This window comes from Anabas testudineus, chromosome 6 (genome assembly GCF_900324465.2).
Source record: "Anabas testudineus chromosome 6, fAnaTes1.2, whole genome shotgun sequence".
Lineage (NCBI taxonomy): Eukaryota > Metazoa > Chordata > Actinopteri > Anabantiformes > Anabantidae > Anabas > Anabas testudineus.
This window is the reverse complement of record NC_046615.1, coordinates 15,904,894-15,923,747: the sequence shown is the minus strand read 5'-3', so window position 1 is coordinate 15,923,747 and position 18,854 is coordinate 15,904,894. Positions and strand designations below refer to the sequence as shown.

The 18,854-nt window shown below is 38.6% G+C and overlaps 2 protein-coding genes across 3 annotated transcripts; one reads left to right on the top strand and one right to left on the bottom strand.

Moving 5' to 3' along the window:
• Nucleotides 1-407: 407 nt before the first annotated feature.
• Nucleotides 408-2,966, bottom strand: lmo2 (LIM domain only 2 (rhombotin-like 1)). The gene is made up of 3 exons (XM_026365128.1): nt 2,394-2,966; nt 1,486-1,701; nt 408-900 (listed from the first exon to the last, which is right to left on the bottom strand). Exons 1-3 carry the CDS (start codon nt 2,432-2,434, stop codon nt 675-677), a joined length of 483 nt encoding a protein of 160 aa, XP_026220913.1. The 5' UTR covers nt 2,435-2,966; the 3' UTR covers nt 408-674.
• A 5,064-nt stretch (nt 2,967-8,030) lies between these two features.
• Nucleotides 8,031-18,359, top strand: caprin1b (cell cycle associated protein 1b). Of its 2 annotated transcripts, none has more exons than XM_026365127.1 (18): nt 8,031-8,181; nt 9,368-9,532; nt 9,683-9,745; nt 9,869-9,955; nt 10,053-10,291; nt 10,396-10,478; nt 11,759-11,917; nt 12,035-12,087; nt 12,170-12,253; nt 13,182-13,349; nt 14,536-14,644; nt 14,735-14,796; nt 14,900-14,992; nt 15,348-15,494; nt 15,821-15,974; nt 16,114-16,290; nt 17,594-17,700; nt 17,805-18,359. In XM_026365127.1, the coding sequence occupies exons 2-18, from the start codon at nt 9,368-9,370 to the stop codon at nt 17,889-17,891; spliced, it is 2,037 nt and encodes a 678-aa protein (XP_026220912.1). In that variant the 5' UTR covers nt 8,031-8,181; the 3' UTR covers nt 17,892-18,359. The 2 variants fall into 2 exon arrangements, with proteins under 2 accessions (XP_026220912.1, XP_026220911.1); XM_026365126.1 differs by having other exon boundaries at nt 15,821-15,989.
• Nucleotides 18,360-18,854: the final 495 nt, after the last annotated feature.

Genomic DNA, 18,854 nt, shown 5'->3' with positions numbered 1-18,854 from the left:
GTCATACTAATTATGGAAAATAGTTACACTACTCGCACACTATGTCTGATTCACCTCTAATTAATTAATTCCAGCCAACTAACAGGAAAACTTAGTCAGAACATAGCCAGTAAAATAAACACAATTCAACAAACAGTGAATAAATAATAAATGCATATTTACTTGAGTTTATATGGTGCATTTGTTCCAAGAGAATTCCTATTATTAAATAATAATAATAATAATAATTCTTTTAAAAAAATTATAAGAAGATTATCCTTAGAGACCCATAAAATAAAACGTTACTGGAATTCTTACTGAATATTTCACGCAAGACTGTGATGCAACAGTAACTTAACATTATTTTGTTTTTATTTTCTAAAATTCAAACTTCCAGTGTATACAAATAATGGTATTGCATGTTTAAGTTTTTTTTTTTTTTTTTTTTTTTTTGCTTTCAGAGATTAAACCTTAATCTCCTAAAGAAAACAAGCTGTCTGTTATTGCTGGTGCAGTCCTCGTTAGTCTCCAGCAGGGAGAAATACAAAGATGCTGTCTCTCCTCTTGTATTAAAATTATTCCATACGCATGATGCATGTTAACCCTTCACAGGCTACAAAACCTCTGTTTATCAGTAGTTCATTCTCTGGGGGAAAGGCAAGGTGAAGCTCCGTCATGTTGAGCATGAGATTGTCCTAAACCATGTTGGTATTGTTGAGTTTGGTCCACTCAAAGATGTCCTGCTCGCACACAATGTCTGAGTTGATGAGCAGGTAGCGGTCACCCACACAGAAGTGCTTCTGGCAAGCAGCACACTTGAAGCACTCCAGATGATAAACCTTGTCCCGCACACGCATTGTCATCTCAAATGCTCTGATCCTCTTCTCACAGGAAGCACAGAGGCCATCCTGCCCGAAAAGCCTGAATGGATAAGAAGATGTAAGCACAGGAAACATGACCATAGTTTTTAAAAAATATAGAACTTTATTAGGAATATCACTATTAAATATCTGTACATGTTCCCCTGATGAATAAAATTTACCTTGTAGTCATGATAAAAATGTGTAATCGGACCCCTATTAATCCAGATAACAAATCCCTTGTGCATTGTGTTTGTATGTCCCATCCCGTACTACTGTTCAGGAAAACTACTACCTGATTGCAAGATTTCTGTGTACCAGTCTGTGGTGAGTTCACAAAACACAACTTTATGTAGGAATATGTAACATGGACACATAAACTAAAATACAAATGTCTTAGAATTAGAATTTTACATATGACTCCTTTCCAAACCAAGTATTTAAGGAATGTGCTATTATTAATCCTGTATATATTATTCATCTGCCTCTATACTTTCACAATGTCTATAAGGTATAAAGTTAAATAATACTCATCAGTATAATAGCTGTGGCACTGAAGATTTTGGAAAACATTCAACAAATAGGAAAAAATAGTGGTAACAAAACAACAAACTGATTAATTAAATCATGATGTACACAGACTAACCTGAGGTAATCTCTCCGACATAATTTCCTTCCCAGTTTGTAGTAAAGCCGGCGGCCCACCTCCCCCAGCCGACAGCCACACAGGTCGCAGCTCAAGCAATCCTCATGCCAATACTGCTCGATGGCCTTCAGGAAGAAGCGGTCCCCGATGTTCTGCTGACACCCACCACATGTCAGCAGGGATGGTGGCATCTGGAGGACCTCATCTACTGGCTCCCTGGAGGAAAGAGAACCAGTTAGAAAATCAAATATTCTAGATATTAATTGATCTTTCAGCCTGTGCCATGTTTTATAGATCAATTACCTCTAAACCAATTATGTGTCAAACCACATGAGGACATTACCTTAACCTGCCACATGACATAAAAATATAATTAGAGAAATATAAATCATGTAAAATGTTTTTATTTGCTTTTGTTTTGCAAAGCACACTGTGCAGCATATTGTAGTATGAAATAAATAATAATAAATAAATAATACTTTTCAGCACATGTAATACTTCTCAGCACTCCTAATACTTGTAGACAACTAAGGCGATTTGATCCTGTCCACATGAGGGAGCCATAAATACTACTTTAATAAATTTACGCATCTAACACAATTTATTAGGAAGAAAATAAACTAAAATACACACTTGTCTACACTTAAAACAGCTTACTTGTACTTCACTCTACTTGCTCTGTGTAATACCGAGCTTACCTGTTTGTGCTGTCTTTATGGAAACAATCTGCTCTGTGACATTAACCTGATTATTTCTCTTGTCTGTACAGAAGGAGACTTCAGATCTGATGTTATCAGCCATCTGCAGTTATTGCACCAAGAGTTTGTCAGTCTCATCAATGATAAATGCGACCTTGGATTTCCTACTGTAATCAAGAGTAGCATAGTGTTTCATAGTAAGATACTTACTCATTGGCCTCCAGAGTCTTTCTCTCTATAGTAGATGCCATTTCTACAATTAGATGTCCAGTCTGATCCAGATTAGATTTGAGGTTCCGCCACCAGCTAAGCGGCTACCTGTGAAGCTGCCTGCGGGCAGACTGGTGCCAAGACGCGCTGCACCTGCTCCTGGAGCCGCCAAGACTCGAGCTGCACCACGGTTTGACCTGTTCGTGTGATAAATAACCTGGAAACCGAGTCAAGCCGAAACAGCCGCAAGACAAGAAATCTTCGCCCTAAGCAGCTAAACGATGATGGAGGACACCGTCATCATTTCCTGAGGGCAGTAACCCGTGCCGACACATCCATGTCTCAAATGTGTTTTATCATGATGCAGCGGCTCACAGCACCGTCCGCGCTTCATCACATGAAAACGCCACCGGTCTGATCTCTGGGCACCGAGCTCCGTGTCCGTGCGTCTTTTGTGAGCGAGCTGGCTGCAGACGCGCTCACCCGCACGAAGCCGCTGCCACCGTTCCGTTGTGCAGCAGCAGCAGCATCGTGTTTAAATACGTCGGCCCCCCTCGGCCTCTGCTTTCGCTTCCCTCTTCCTGCTCACGACTGCTTGACAATGAGGGGAAATGGGTCTTAAAGCGACAGCTGAACGTTGCGCAGGCTGCTCTGTCGGCCGTGAAGTCAGGTCGTGACCGAGATGAGTGACTTCGCTTTGTTTGATGAAGAGGAGCGCGACGGAGGCGAAGCAGCCAGTTAGGAGCCTACTGCAGGGTTTCTGTAAATTACAGCCTGTCTCATGACTTCCCTCAAGGATTTATGAAATGTTTAGAAAAAAAAGAGTGTTTGAACTCCTATTTAATAAGGCACCTTATCTAAATGGTTCAAAAGTTGCAAGAATATACTTTATTATTAAATCACCACAACCTTACTTAATTTATTATTAATTCCTTTATGACAGGACATTACTGTAATTACTACTATGGGCCTCACAAGTTGTGAAACTGATCTCTTGCTGTCATACTCATAACTCTTTACTTCTGCTGTGTAATTATGAATGTTAATAATTTAATAACAAAATGTATCAACAGTTGACATTACATCCTTATTAATATTTTATAACCTATTTATGATTAACCTGATGAATTAGAACAAACCTTATAGTAATACATAGTATTCAGTAGAGTTAGTACAACAACTTCTTAACCTAACCTGAAGGTTTTATGTGAAATCCTATCAATTGTTATTAAAGCACTGAAAAGCAAAGACTGAAATAGAACTTTTTTTAAATCCTGTGGAGAAAGAAACATTAATTGATTATTAATTTATCAAATGTTGTAGCTCATTGGGATGGTATTAGTAATAGTTTGAGGAATAATATTGCATCAAATGATATAAACCAATCATAAAGTCTCTCTGTACATTTCATTTAGGTGTAGAGAGAAACACATCACACATTTTATTCTGAGTACAAGTAGCTTATATACAGTTCTTAAGAACATGTATCCTACATAGTTTTTACGTGGTCACTGTTCTTGACTTTACAAATTGGATCCACTGATGTGTAAACTAGTGGAAGAGAGATGACAAATGCTATGAAATATCCCTCCAAAAAAGAGCATTTCAAGTTTGTTTCTGCAACAAATACATTCAGTAATATCTCTACATGTCCTCACGGCCTCTCTTTTTCAAACCAGAGCTGCCTCTTATCTACTGCCAGTACCTCGGGGGTGCCTGCAGGAGGGAGGGACACAGACAAGCAGTTGGACTGGGCAGTGAGATAAAGCACCTCAACTCCAGCAGCCAGAGTGAGCTCCTCCGCCAGATGCAGCGGAGGAAGATCGCAGGCAAACTAGATGCAGGCTGAAAGCATCCCTGGGCTACACAGTTGTTGGATTGTGTAGACTCACTGGATAGATACCAAGCGGAGAAGGCCATGAGCAAGGTGAGCATGGCAATGTTGTGTGCCAGCTACACAGCTCAATGGAGATAAACTCTAAATGCATACCCTTCAAATGAAAAACATTTTCAAGACAAGATACAACACAGTGTATGGGCTACAGCAGCGTTTGTATTCCTTATTTAAAACAAATCTGTTCAACACTTCAACCCTAAAACCTTTAACTTCCCTTAAGCAGTTGACAAAAATCTGCACATCGTTTTACAAAGTAGCTGTTCTTGAGCCTTCTGTCAAATTATCTCAGCAGAAAGAGTCTGTGCGTAGTTGTCCTGGGAATAGTAATGATCAAAATTTCATTTCATCAAAGACTCATCATTCATGTTGGCTTAAAACATGACATTTAAAGGTAATTATTTACCTTATCTCTCCACTCTTACTGTTGGGGTTTAAGGGTTTTGTCGGATGCTTCTTCTAAGATCAAGAATAAAATTTTCTTATACACGTCTTTCATGTTGTTTCATAGTAGATAAAACATTTTTAAATAGCAATTATCTGATCACATCGATTACTGTGTACTCTATCTGCTTTTTTCAGCAGCACATTTATCAAGTGTCTTTATTATCAGCATATTCAATCCCAAGATAACTTTTATATATATTTATATTATATATTATTAAATTGCATTTCTTGTGCATCATTTTGTTTGGAAATAAGCCTGACATATTAAATACCTGCTGTCTTTAGAGGAATAACAGAAAACACAAATGAGATCAGTACTCCATGTTGGTTCTGTGCTGTTTGAACCCACCAAGATGTCATGTTGCGTTAACACCAAATTTATTACAGGCAAAAAAACAAGAGAAGAGAAAATCCGAAATGATTTGACACACCAAGTCATCCACTCCTTCCTGTGGAGCTGACAATGAAAGCCCAGAGGATGTGCAACTGGCACACACAGAGATGAAGCTTTCCTGGGGGGTTGGTGCATTCACTTCCTACAGCCACATGCATGCTGGCACCCCTGTCATGGCTTAGCAGATAGACAGGTCCATTACAGATGGTTCGTCATGATAGCAGAAACACGGCTTACAGCGCAACATAAAAACTCAAGCTTGTTGTCACTAGATAAAACTCTTATCTTTGTCTTTAGGCTTCCTAAATGTCTTCGGAATGGACATGTATTTTACTGTAGACTTGACATTAGTGTGTCACCCCTCGTCTGCAATGTACACTTTTAGATTGAAGGCATTTTTACAAGTGTGTGTGGTACAAATACATATTTAAACATTAATATTGTGTTTTTGCCTTCATGCACAAGCTTAATCGGGCTTTATGCCTGTTAAAAGGTCAATTATGGGGAGCAAACAGTTAAGAATGTGGACAACCTTTTGGGAAGTGGTGTCACTCATGTCCAGCTTCCTGTTTTGCCTGTTTGGTGCTGAGAGCATTATGGAGTTGAAAACCGTGTGGAATTTGAAGGCAGCAGGAACATCAGTACTAACACAACAGTGAAATTATAGTAAGCAGCTAGCGGTCCTTTCTCTCAACATCCACCTATATATATATATATATATATATATATATATATATATATATATATATATATATATATATATATATGTATACATTTCAGGTGATAAGTTTCTCTACTAAAGAGAAGAGTGAGTCTATTGCAGGATGTAGAAACAATTTCCCAACGCAATTGTGATTCATAATATTAGGTATTAGTAGCATAAAGATGATTATTCAGACATTTTGGACCATGGACACAGGCTAGGACGTCCATTTCCTGTTGTAGGACGACTCTGGACATAGTGTTGACTTTGTAAAAGCACAAACTCTGGATAAGCAGCAACAAAACCAACCACTTCCTGTTTAATGTGACATTCACTGATAATTGGCTTCTGTCCTCCTCCTAAACGATCACAGTTTCAAAACAATAAAAAATTATACTGCTCACTGTCACCACAAAGATTCAAATGAAGAACTGGGAGATTGGTGCAAAGGTCAGAGGTGAGACAAGGAACCACCCTTGCTTTTTTAAAATAGCCAGTGTTGTTGCTTGATTGAAATACAGCAGGCTACGGAAATGAGTCACTTGTTGAAAGGGAGCTTCACTTACCCTCTGGATCCTTCTATAATCACTATTATCCCGAAAGAAAACACTGTCAGTGGAACAGTGTAATCAAAAAGCTGTGCAGCCATGTTAACTGCTTCCTGTATTTGGCAAAACAAAAGAAAGCTGGTTTCACATTCTTTTGGAGTTTGAGTGAGTTTGCTCGCCTTTAGATACTAATAATCACAGTAAAATTGTGCTAAAGGGTGAAGTAAAAACAGATGTATAAAGATATTTTAAAAAGGTTTAATCTTCAAATTGTGCAGATGTCCTGCTAATTTCATTTGTATCCACTGAAATTATTAAAAGATAAAATGTGTCTGTTATAAGAGTTTTTTTATTTAATACACATGAATGATAAGTCTAATTGTAGTTAAGTCAAGTTTAAATTTAGAGTTACTAGAGACTTACAAACTGAGCACTCTCTTGAATGCTAGTTACTGTATCAGTAGTGAGTTGCTGCTCATGCTCCTGAGCTTTACTGCCACCTGCTGATGAAAATGACAAAAACTATTTAGAACAGAGGCTCATAGCAGCATTTGGACGATCTGAATTTTTCCATTCCCTGAAACACCTGCAAGCACAGTTTATTATATAATAATGAAATCTGAAAATGTACTGCAGACTTTGTCTCTTGGAGTCAGGGAACTGATGAGATGCAGGTTGATTTGTGATTCTCAAATTGAAGTAGATGTCATTTTCAGAACTGCTAAAGTAAATTCCCTTTTTGAACTGTTCTCTATATACCTCTGTTTTGGTTTTTGTCTGATTTTAAATTTAATTATCAACCCTATTATTTTTCACAATGGTTCATAAACATTAAAATACTACTTCAATTTAACTTTTAAAGATCTAATGGACCAGTTTCATTTATGGTCAGATATTTAAGCATTTATTCATATATGTGAATATTTAAAGACTGGGCTTCAAATGAATTAATCAATTAATTCATTTGAAGCCCAGTCTTTAAAAATGAACTTATTACTAATGAACTAAATGTACTTTCAAAATCTGTCCAATGTATGTGTGTATGACTCTTTTTTTTTCTTTATTCAACTTGTTTATACAGTCTGAAAAGGACCCTCACTCTTAGTTAACTTATTCTGTGTTTGAATGCGCTTGTCTTTCTTTTTAATAGGTCTACAGCTTGTTTTATTCTGTGACAAACACAGTTCAACATGAATGCAAGCTGAAATTGCATAACTGAACCATGCCCCAAAAGTTTGTACTTATTTTTAGATTGCATTGTATTGTCATAAGTTATGTGTTGTGTTGTGGTGCAACTATAAATCAACACATACCAATGCTTGCAGCGGGGATGGGACAGCTGCTGCAGAAAAAATACTGTATAAGGCATAAGGGTAGAGAGAGGGTAGCCTAATCAAAGCTAATGATTGTGCAGATTTTCTGCCAAGAGGCTGCACACTTATTTGCCTGACCACAAATAGTACTTTTACTATGTTTAACTGTGGCAAGATTGCTCACTTATCAAACTGTGTATTTAGTGTATTTTGTATTATGAGCAGTTTTTTAAACATAATACATGTATGAGTCGTTAATGATTGTTTTTGTAGTTCATTTAGTCAGGCATATCTTTAACAGCTAAAAACGGACCTTCGCCTTTATAAAGAGTTTCTCCGTCTTTCGAACCGTCTCAGTTGTCGGTGAGGCCGGCGGGGCGGATCCCACACTAGAGAGAAAGAAAAAAATAAAGCAACATAACAGTAAAAACAACTTGGCCGTTTCGTAAATTTTGCCAATAAGCTCCCCTGTGGAAACATAACATCAAGGTGAGTGAATCAGGAGTCGTGCTGCTAAGGTAACGAAGTTCCCGGCCGGCTGTTGACTAGCACGCGACGCTGCTACCAGCCAAGCTAGCAGCGAAGAAGCTACGCTAAGTTCGTGGTGTGTGCTAGCGGTGGTGCGGTCAGGGCCATTTTAACAAACCGCAGGGATAACACCGGCGAGCCGACCGCACTACTGGCCCTAGGGTCGGCAGCCGAAGATACAGACTTACAGCTAAGTTATGGAGAACATCATTTAAAGAGGAGCGCTATGGGGAAATGTTTTCCTTCCAGTTAGCACACAGTTGGAACTAAAGTTAGCCACTCGCTCTTGTGAAATGGTTCTGATACTTTACCAAGCTGATACTATACCTCGTGTGTGTACATTATTTACATCTAACTAATATCGATCACGCCTGTAGTAATGTTATTTAACGTTGGCTGTGGTGTGTATGTGTTTGTTGTGGTGTGAGGTCCCACTTTAGGTTTTTACTCATCATGTTTTACTTTTTACAGTACATGGCTAGCCTTCCAGTGACAGCTAATTCCTGACATCGAACGTAACTTTATCTTACAATCTGTTAAAGGGCTGCATCTAACGTTTATTTTTGACGTCGATGAACTTGACCATTGCCTCCTTTATTTATCGTATGATGTGACACATCAGAAGTGCCCTTATGCCCATGTCTTTATGGTGAAGTTCAAGACTTCTTTTGTCCGACCAACGCACGAAAGAATGTAGTCGTTTGAGAGCAAAGAAGCCTCAAATAGTTGGTATTTTTATTACACAATTAGCAATTATGTAAATAGATGGGCACATTCATTTATTTGATAGATTAATCAACTAATCGTGGCACCTATCATGTATTCATACCCTGACATAGAAGTTCAAGTTTCTCCAGTTTTAATATTTACCAATTCACTGAAGTTTCTATAACACTTAATTAATGTGTTTGGGCTTTTTAACTGTTTTTATATAAAAACACTACATCTCTATGTTGATTTGACATTTGTCAGTCTTTTCTTTAAGGCCTGAAGTTCAGTAGAATCAGTTTTATGTAAAATATGACCAAGGATTGCTGTGACACTATAAAGTCTAAGCCAATGAACCAACACTTTTTAATTTGTTTTAACTTTTTAAACATCTGTTTACAGCCATTAACTATAGAACTTTTATGCTTTTAATTTCTAGATGCCCTCAGCGATGAATGCAAATAGGACAGTGCAGTCTGCCAGCCCAGATGTGGGATCCGCTCCAGGGTCAATGGGCAATTTTGGTCTTGGTGGACAGTCCGAAGTTTTAAAGCAAGTGCTTTGTGTCATTGACAAGAAGGTCCGCAACATGGAGAAGAAAAAGGTGAGGGATTTTCACAGTCCTTTGTTCGAAATGCTTCCAGAAAACATGTAGCTAGCTCTCTAAGGCTGAAGTATTGAGCACAAAAACAACTCAACAACTTATTGAGCAGCTTTAGAACTTTTTACTGTATCTTCTAATGTTTGTTCACAGGGCAAACTGGATGATTATCAAGTCAGAAAGAATAAAGGGGAGCGACTCAATCAGGATCAACTGGTGAGTACACTGAAACCTTTTATTGTTCACAATAATTCTGTAATTCATGCAAATATTTCTTCAGGCTTTAATTTTACAACATAGTCATTTCTGAAATTTCTGTTTTCCTTCAATTTATTTTAGGAGGCTCTCACCAAATACCAGGAAGTCATGAATAACTTGGAATTTGCCAGAGAGTTGCAGAAGACGTTCATTACACTGGGACAAGATGTAAGTAAGCCTGACTGGTTTCTTTATTTTCTCAGAGTGGTGACCATTCTTATGTGTAGTAACTTTACTTTGTGTGACACATGTATGCTATCATTAGATTCAGAAAGTGGTAAAGAAATCTGCACGGCGGGAGCAGCTGCAACGGGATGAGGCAGAGCAGAGAAGGCTTAAGAACATTTTGGAACTGCAGTTTCTCCTGGACCGGCTGGGAGATGACACTGTGCGGCAGGACCTGAAGCAGGGAATTGGAGGCTCACCACTGCTTACAGATGCAGACCTCGCAGCTTTTGATGAGTTCTGCAAGTTAGTGAGGCCAGACCGTGACCAAAATGTCAGGTAGGTGTAAGGCATTAATATCTGGTGTGTATTTAATTAACAAAAGATGACTTGCACTTCCTTTTTAATAAGTAAGTCCATGCATCTTATCTCTACACTTGCAGGTTGGCTGACCAGTATGAAGAAGTATCTGTGCACCTCTGGGATCTGCTGGAAGGGAGGGACAAGGCTGTGGTTGGAACAACATGTAAGTGAACTTTAACTTACTGCAAACACTATGGTTTTATTGTTGGTTAATGATTGCTTTGGCTAATTATTTCCAAAAGAATTTGATTAAATTGCATGTCTTGTGCATCATTTTTGGATTCATTTTTTTTCCTGTTTTTTGTAAGTAAACCACAGTAGACTGAAATGTCAAAATGACCAATGTAAAGACATTAATTTGGGCTTTAGAAGCACCATGGGCGTTTTCTGCATTTTACTGACATAGTGTAGTCCAGCAATTAATTACAGTTGGATCAATCAGTCGGGAAAATAACTGTTGTTGCTGCTTTTCTATAATTTATAGCAAAACTAACGGGATTCGTTATTGAAGACAAACTGGCTTTATTTAGATGCCCAGCTGGTGGTGAAATTTGTTGGCAGAACATTTCATCAGATGGTTGGTGACACAACAGTTATCTGCAAGCTTTTTATCAGAAGACGGCCATAATTGGTTACATACTTTTGAGTTATCCTAAGGAGACAGAGATGGCAAACAGCTTTAAAGAATAGCTTCTTATAATATGGCACTGGCTATATTCACTCTTCATATGTTGGTGTGGTATGAGCATTTGTTAATGCACCCTGTATGCAGTGCTGCAATGTGAATAATCAGGGCTTGGGCATTCTGGTGTACTGCATTCTCAGCGGTCTGGCCTCAGGACTTGCACTACTGCATTCTGCTCGGGGGCTAAGCGCTCTGGGCTTATCCTGAGTCAGCAGTGGGGCAAGATGCCAGTGGCCCTGTCGCCTGTGATTTCACTGGTTAGATCTCTGTAGCCACAGTAGGATACTGGTGACCCAGTTGACTGCAGTGGCACCAGTCAACCTGTTTCACCTTAGTAAAGCCTCAGGGTGATTTAGGTTTATTCAGAGAGCATCAAACTTCTTGGCATGAGGCAAGACTCTGTTGAGGTAATAATATTGTCCTGTTTTGCCTGGAAAACCAAAGCTAGTTAAAGGGCTTTCGAGTGAATTATGATTGTTGTAGTAGCATAATTTTAATCTGATCAGTCCTTTTTAAGAAACACCATTTTCATTTTTGGTTCTTGCAAATAAAGGGTTTGTTTTTGTCTGAGCAGCAGGAAAAAGCTGCTAAAAGAATATAGATAAAGCAATGAAACGTTGAGACAAATCAGTTTTTAACAGAGGTTTAGCTTTGATTGTTAAATATTTAATTAATTGAATGTTAAAGCAATTCACATTTTTTAGTGTCTAGTGATTAAAATTTTTCACAACATTTATGCTTATGTTATTTTTTACCAGACAAAGCGCTGAAAGATACTTTGGACCAGGTTCTGCTGAGCGGATACTTTGACCAGGTTTCATCTCACCAAAATGGAGTGTGTGAAGAGGAAGAGGAAGAAGAGCTAGCCGCAGCAGCAGTAGTAACTGAATCATCAGAAGAGCAGACGGTTGATCCAGGTCCGAACCACTCTCTAAAGTCATTCTGCACCAAACTTTGCTATATTTAAAATGCAGTTGTAATCAAGTAATACAGAGCGTAGCACTGCTTTCAGTAAATAGTTTTTCTCTTTACAGAAACTGAAATAATTGAGGAATTCCCAGAACCCATTGCAGTGGAAACAACAGAGGTGAGACTAATGATCTTTTTGCTAGTAAGGTCTTGAAGTTTATAGCATTGTGCTGATGTTTGCTTTTTTTTTTTTTTTTCAGTTTGTAAATAGACAGTTCATTCCAGACAGCACTTACAGCGGTAGTGAGAAGGAGCAGGGGGATGAGTGGACCACGGAAACAGAGGTATGCTGGAGGGATGTTTTTTCACAATTGAAATTTATGTTGTAACTCTTGTGGTGCTGACTTTTGGCCTAGTCTCTAGTTGAACTTTCATTTCACCGTAAAGCAGTCTGGCTTTGAATTAGCTCAATTTTAAAAGGGCAGTTTCATTTTGTTAAATCTGTTTTTAAATGGGACATAAATCCATAACGTGCCTAACAAAAACAAATTTAAGTTAAATATTCATTGCAGAGCAGATGCACAAATACAAGTGAGGTGTAAAAAAAAAAAAAAAAGACTTGTAGGTGTTGAAAATGTAATCACTTTTTAATCCAATGAGTTGATAAAATGACTTGCAAATAAGTACACGGTATTTTAATATAATTTGTAACAGGAAGTTGTAAAAATCTGATTTTTTTTTTTTTTTTTTTTTTTTTTAGAAATTATTGCACAGTCGCTGTTATTGAATGACACCAACATTTTCTCCTATTTCAAGTTCATACTGCTTATGTCATAGTCGGGTTAGATTTGTTAGTTCTTCGTGATAAGACTAGTATTTGTCAGATGTATATCTAATCATCCACCGTGCATCTTACTGCCAATCAGATTGGAACAATGCTGTAAATGATAATTGTGATGGCAACGGCCACGTGAATAGAAAGTTGATAAGTTCATGGTTCCCCTGGAATAAAAATGTACTGCCTCCACCTTACACTGCCTACAGTATATAGATGTAGTTGGCACGTTTGTGGCAGCATGGTCAGCGCTCAACTTGATCTTCTGTCGCTGACTTGTATTTGTGTTTGGTGCTTCTCCTGAAGCTGGAAACTTTATCACAACTGGTATTTATAATTCAATGTTGTGCTTTGTGTGAATACAGCCTGGACCAGTTTTGAGTTATTCCTCCTCATATGTTCCTCATGCATTTGCTCATTCTGTCTTGCACATTTAGGCAGTCAGTGCCATGCAGCAACCCCTGCAGCCTGCAGCTCCCCCTGTTGCCCTGGAGACCCACCCCATGAACTTGGCATCTCCTGTGCCACCTACTGACCCCTTGGTGAGGAAACAGGTGGTGCAGGACTTAATGGCACAGATGCAGGGAACGTACAACTTCATGCAGGTGAGGAGTTGGTTCTTGGAATGACAGTTTCATATACAGAAGCAAGAAAAAGTATGTGAACCCATTTCATGGTTTTCTGCATTCGTTTGTCATTAAATGTGATCTGATCTTTATCTAAGTCAAGAGTATTAACAAATATAATATACCTTAATTAATAACACAAAGAAATTGCATCTTTCATGTCTTTTATTAAGAACAATCATGAGAAAAGTTTTAAATAGTTTGGAGATGTTGACTAGAGTTTGCTCAACACAACAAGAATACGCTTGCCATGCCTCGCCAAAAGGAGCTTTAAGAGGGTCTGATTATATACATAAAGCTGGAAGGGGTAAAAAAGATGTCAAATGAAGTGGATACTGTGGCTACTCTACTAAGAAGTGGGTGACCAGTGGAAATGACCCCAACTGCACAACACACACTCATCAATGAAGAAAAGAAACAACTCTGAGAGATATCAAGGCACCATTGGAACTGGCAGGGTGTCTATGGCGGGACACACGAAGAAGCTGCTGCTTACTAAAAAGAACATTGCTGCACAAAGTTTGTGAAAGAGCACATTGACACTCCACAGCAGTATTGGCTAAATGTTTTGTGGACTGATTAAATGATATGAACTATTTGGAAAGAACACACAGCACTATATATTTGGCGTAAAAAGGGCACAGCATATCATCATGAAAACATCATCCCAATTGTAAAGTTTGGTGGAGGAAACCACATAATTTTGGCCTGCTTTGATGCATCAGGGCCTGGTCAGCTTGCAGTGATTGAGGTGAAGATGAATTTCCAACTGTATTAAAAAAATTATAGGATAATGTGAGAATGTCGGTACGTGAGCTGAAACTCTGAACTTAGGTGATGCTACAGGACAAAGACCTAAAACGCCAAAGCAAGTCCAAAACAGAATGGCTTCAGAAAAACAAAATCTACCTTTTGGAGTGGCCAAGTCAGAGCCCAGACCTCAACTCTATAGAGGTGCTATGGACCGACTTGAAGAGAGCCACACACGAGACGTCCCAAGAATGTGACTGACAGAGATATAAAGACAGGACAGATCAGGATTTGTATTATTTTAGCCATTTTAACACCAATTAATACTCTTCTCTTAGGTGAAGGTCACATACACATACTTTTTCTTGCCACTGTGGATATTTTAGTATGATGTTAATCACATTTCTGTTCTCAGGACTCCATGCTGGAGTTTGATGGACAGGCCATTGACCCAGCCATTGTATCGGCACAGCCCATGAAACCTGCTCAGAACATGGACCTACCACAGATGGTTTGTCCTCCAGGTAAGTTTTAAGAGAAACTCAGTGTTGTAGTGTAATGTACAAATCTTGCAACTGAAAACAAAAGTGAGAATTATTGTCGTATCTTCGTAGTTCACCCAGAGTCCCGACTATCGCAACCCAACACTGTTCCTGTCCAACCTGAGCCCACGCAAGTAAGTAACTGAGTAACTGGAGAGAAGACTGATGGGGTTAGCTGCCAGCAAGAAATCTTAAAATATAATATGTTTAAGTTTGGCTCTGGCTGTTTATTTACAGGTCCCAATCGTTTCCCCAACACCGCCTCCCATGTATCAGACTTCACACACGCCAGATCCCCGACCTTCAACAGAATCCATTGACCCCATCCAGGTGAATCTTGCAGTTTTTAAAATGACAAATAATAGAAATAATAAACAATGTAACTCTTCATAATTGACCTCTGGTATTTGTAATTTATTTGTAGTATTTTACATATTATATCTTGATGAAAGTTGAACTAAGGGGGTAAATGTTTACTGAATGAAGTTATATGAAATTATTTTTTATTTTTGAAAACACTGCTTGAACAGTATTTTAAGTAAAACTGTGCTGGCAGCCATAAAATCACTATTGTTATTCATAATATTTAAATTCCAGCCAAGAAACTAGCACATTTGTACTGATGAACTTTTGTTGCACCCCCCCCCCCCCCCCCACCCCCCCACCCCTTTTCTTTTTCCAACAGACCTCAATGTCCTTGTCATCAGAGCAGCCTCCCCCCTCTACAGCTCTGCCCCCTGCCTCTCAGACACAGGTTTTCCAGCCTGTTTCCAAAGCTCCTCACAGCAGTGGCATCAATGTCAACGCAGCACCATTCCAGTCAATGCAGACAGTAAGACTGTGTGACAATACTCGTTTCCTGTTTTTCATTTAAACCTTGTCAGTTTTTGTTCAGTTCAGTTTAATACCTGTATTAAAACCGTCAAATGTCTCTGTCCTTTTGTGCATCATCACCAGTGGAGTCAGAAGTAGAAATGCACTAATGATTTCCATTAGGAATTGCTTGTAGAGTCCTTAAGTGTCCTCTTGAAATATTGCACTTGTACAGCTTTGTCCTACAGGACAGGAAATAGTGAGTAATGGACTTTACTCCTAATGAACCTGTGACCTTTCCTCGGCTTTGGCTTCACCACAATGTGGCCCTTGTTCACCCTACAGGTATTTAACCTCAATGCTCCAGTCCCACCAGCTAATGAGTCGGAGTCGTTAAATCAGGCCAGCCAATACCAGAACAGCTACAACCAGGCCTTCAGCAGCCAGCCACAGCATACTGTGGAGCAGTCAGAGATGCAGTCAGAACAACTGCAGTCGGGTAGGCAGATTTTCAGTACGTCGTTCCTTGTTGACTGTGCCAGACATAACTTCCTGTGATTATGTCCCAGTTAAATGCTCTTTTATTTAAATATTGTATGTTTGGCTCTGGCTAGAAATTGACTTATGTTTTTTGGTAGTTGGTGCCTTTCATTCCCAAGACCCATCAGGAGGTCATCAACAGCCTTCTCAGCAGGGCCCAGGCTTCGGCAGACAAACTCAGTCCTTCTACAATAGCAGAGGCATGTCTCGTGGTGGTCCGCGCAATGCCAGGGGCATGATGAATGGCTACCGAGGTTCATCAAATGGATTCAGAGGTAACATCACAACCTGCAGCCCTAATTTAAACAATTTTAATTTGATGTCAGACATGGACTGTGCAACTGTGCTGGCTGTGTTTTGTTAAAATGTTGCTTTTCGTATGTTATGGCTTTCTGACAGGACCTTTTACGGAGAGAACTATAGTGCTTGTGAAATATTTAGCTGTGGCACCAATGAGTTGGAAAGTATTTGATACCGAGGAAGAACAGCGTTTTTCCTCATCTTGTACAGACTGTATCTATGATGGATTTAAAAACACATTTCGTGCTGAAGCCTTAATCGACTACTGTAACTAACACATGCCAGTGAATCTTCCCATCAGTTCTATCGTTTATCTTGTTGCCTGCCTTTTGTTGTAAGATTGTCCAAGTATTAGCATGACAAGAAGCTGGGACTACTTTCTCTCATTACTGTTAATAATTTCAGTTGACAGAAACCAAAGTGGTCTCTCTTCTTGGTATTGTTTATTATTGCGGTTAGTCAGTATTTGGTAGTAGTCGGTTAGGTTGGGTTTTTTTTTTTTTTTGTTTGTTTGTTTTTTTTTTGTAGACCGTCAAACATGAAAATAATTAGGGATGCTCCATTCTGACACTTTCAGTTCTGATACTGGTTGATTTTGCGTATTGGCCCATTGTTGAATATATAAACTGTATAACTTATCTGTGATCTCTCATATGAGAAGGCGTCCGAACTCAGACAAAGCAAAACAATGTCCGAAATTAATTCTCCCGACATTGTGAGTTTGTCAAAAGCAGCTGAAATTAGCAGTTGAAATGGAAAATAAGAAGTTTCTCATGTCTTTGCAGTGCATCCTCCAAAGTTAACTGCTTGTTCGTATCGTAGTCTTTTGTTTTATTCAACTGCAGGAACTTGGCATGATGGTTTCGGGCATGCTTGATTAAGTTTGTTTTTGTATTTTGCAGTGCTACCCCCATATCATGCAACATTTCCTTTGTAGCCATTACAAGTAGCTAGCAAACTTATTGGGCTTTCAAGTTTGAAATACCTCTATCTTGCTAAGTCTTTGTCTCCATGTTGTTGCAATTTGTCTGCTGGCATAACACGTGTGCCACTGATGCATGACACAGCAGGTATGGCAAACCTAGAATTGAAGTGAATAGATTGATCTAGCTTTTTCAGCAATACCGGGGCCACTATTGGATATTAACATCTGATTGGTGCATCCCTAATAATCGGCTAAACAAATGTACTTTACTGTTATCTGTTACGGTTTACTGTACTGTTATAATATGAAGATCTTGTATTTAGTCTCAACAGTGAATCTTTTTTCTCTCCCAGGTGGCTATGATGGATATCGTCCTCCTTTTGCCAACACTCCAAACTCTGGTTATGGACAGACTCAGTTCAACACACCACGGGATTATTCAAATGGCAATTATCAGAGGGTATGAAAGATGCATTCAGACCTCACACTGGCATTTGATCTTTGCTGACTGTTGGAGTAGTTTCTCAAAGATCTTTTTGTCTTTTCCCCCCCCTGTTGCTCAAGGATGGTTATCAACAGAACTACAAGCGCGGAGCTGGTCAGGGACCCAGAGGAGTGTCGAGAGGCAGCACTCAGGCAATGCGATCCTGAAAATGCCTTTTAAAATGACTGTGACTGATTAACTTGCACCACACTGAAAATTCAAAATTCAAGAATGCATTTGGCCCAATTCACTCTTGTTCTTTTTCTTTGTTCTTCATCAGTGGTATTTTTTTCTGTCTCTCCAATCAAAGTAATGCCTGCTTTGATATTTGGAACTATTAGATCATTTAAAGTCTAAAACACAAGCAAAGCTGTAAATCCAATCATTGGTTTACACAAGCATGTGTTTCAATATTCCTGTAAACTTGAAAGATTTCATAAGTTATTTTTTGTATAAAAAAAAAATGCACCTGCCACTGCTGGTCCAACCCTTGGGAGTTGAATCCCTTTATCGGTTCTTTTCTGTCATTTTGGTTCTAAAAGAAAAAAGCGTTTTATGTTCAAGGAGCTCCCATTTCCTTGTTTGTAAATTTGATGTTGCTTCAAGAGTTTCAATAAAGTTGTGTTGCATACCCATGGTTCAGCTTTGAGTTTTTTGCTGTACAGTTGAAATGTGTGACTCACAAAGGGAACAGTGCAAAATATCTCAACTATTGAATGCAACAGGGAAATTTGTAATTCATTATTAAAGTATTAAATTGTCTTTTTTTTTTTTTTTTTTTTTTTTAATTTGTATCACTTTTAAAATTTTTAAACAAAACACTCTACAATGCTGGAAACTGAATAACACTATTAATCAGACAGTATCATGTATTTCCCCTCTGTTACAAGTAACTTTCTCTTGTCTGAAAATATAAGTAACTATTTTTCCTCAGCCATTTCTAAAGAGAGACTTGGGCATTCTGTGATAAAGCACCATGTAATTGTTGTACGCTATACTGTATATCTCCATTAAAAACTGTTTTGAAATATAGAGAATTGGCTAAATAAAAACATAAGTTGTCAACTTTTGTTTTACCAACAATCAGTTCTCACAGGTAGATTTTATATTATTGCCAAGAGAAACAAAAA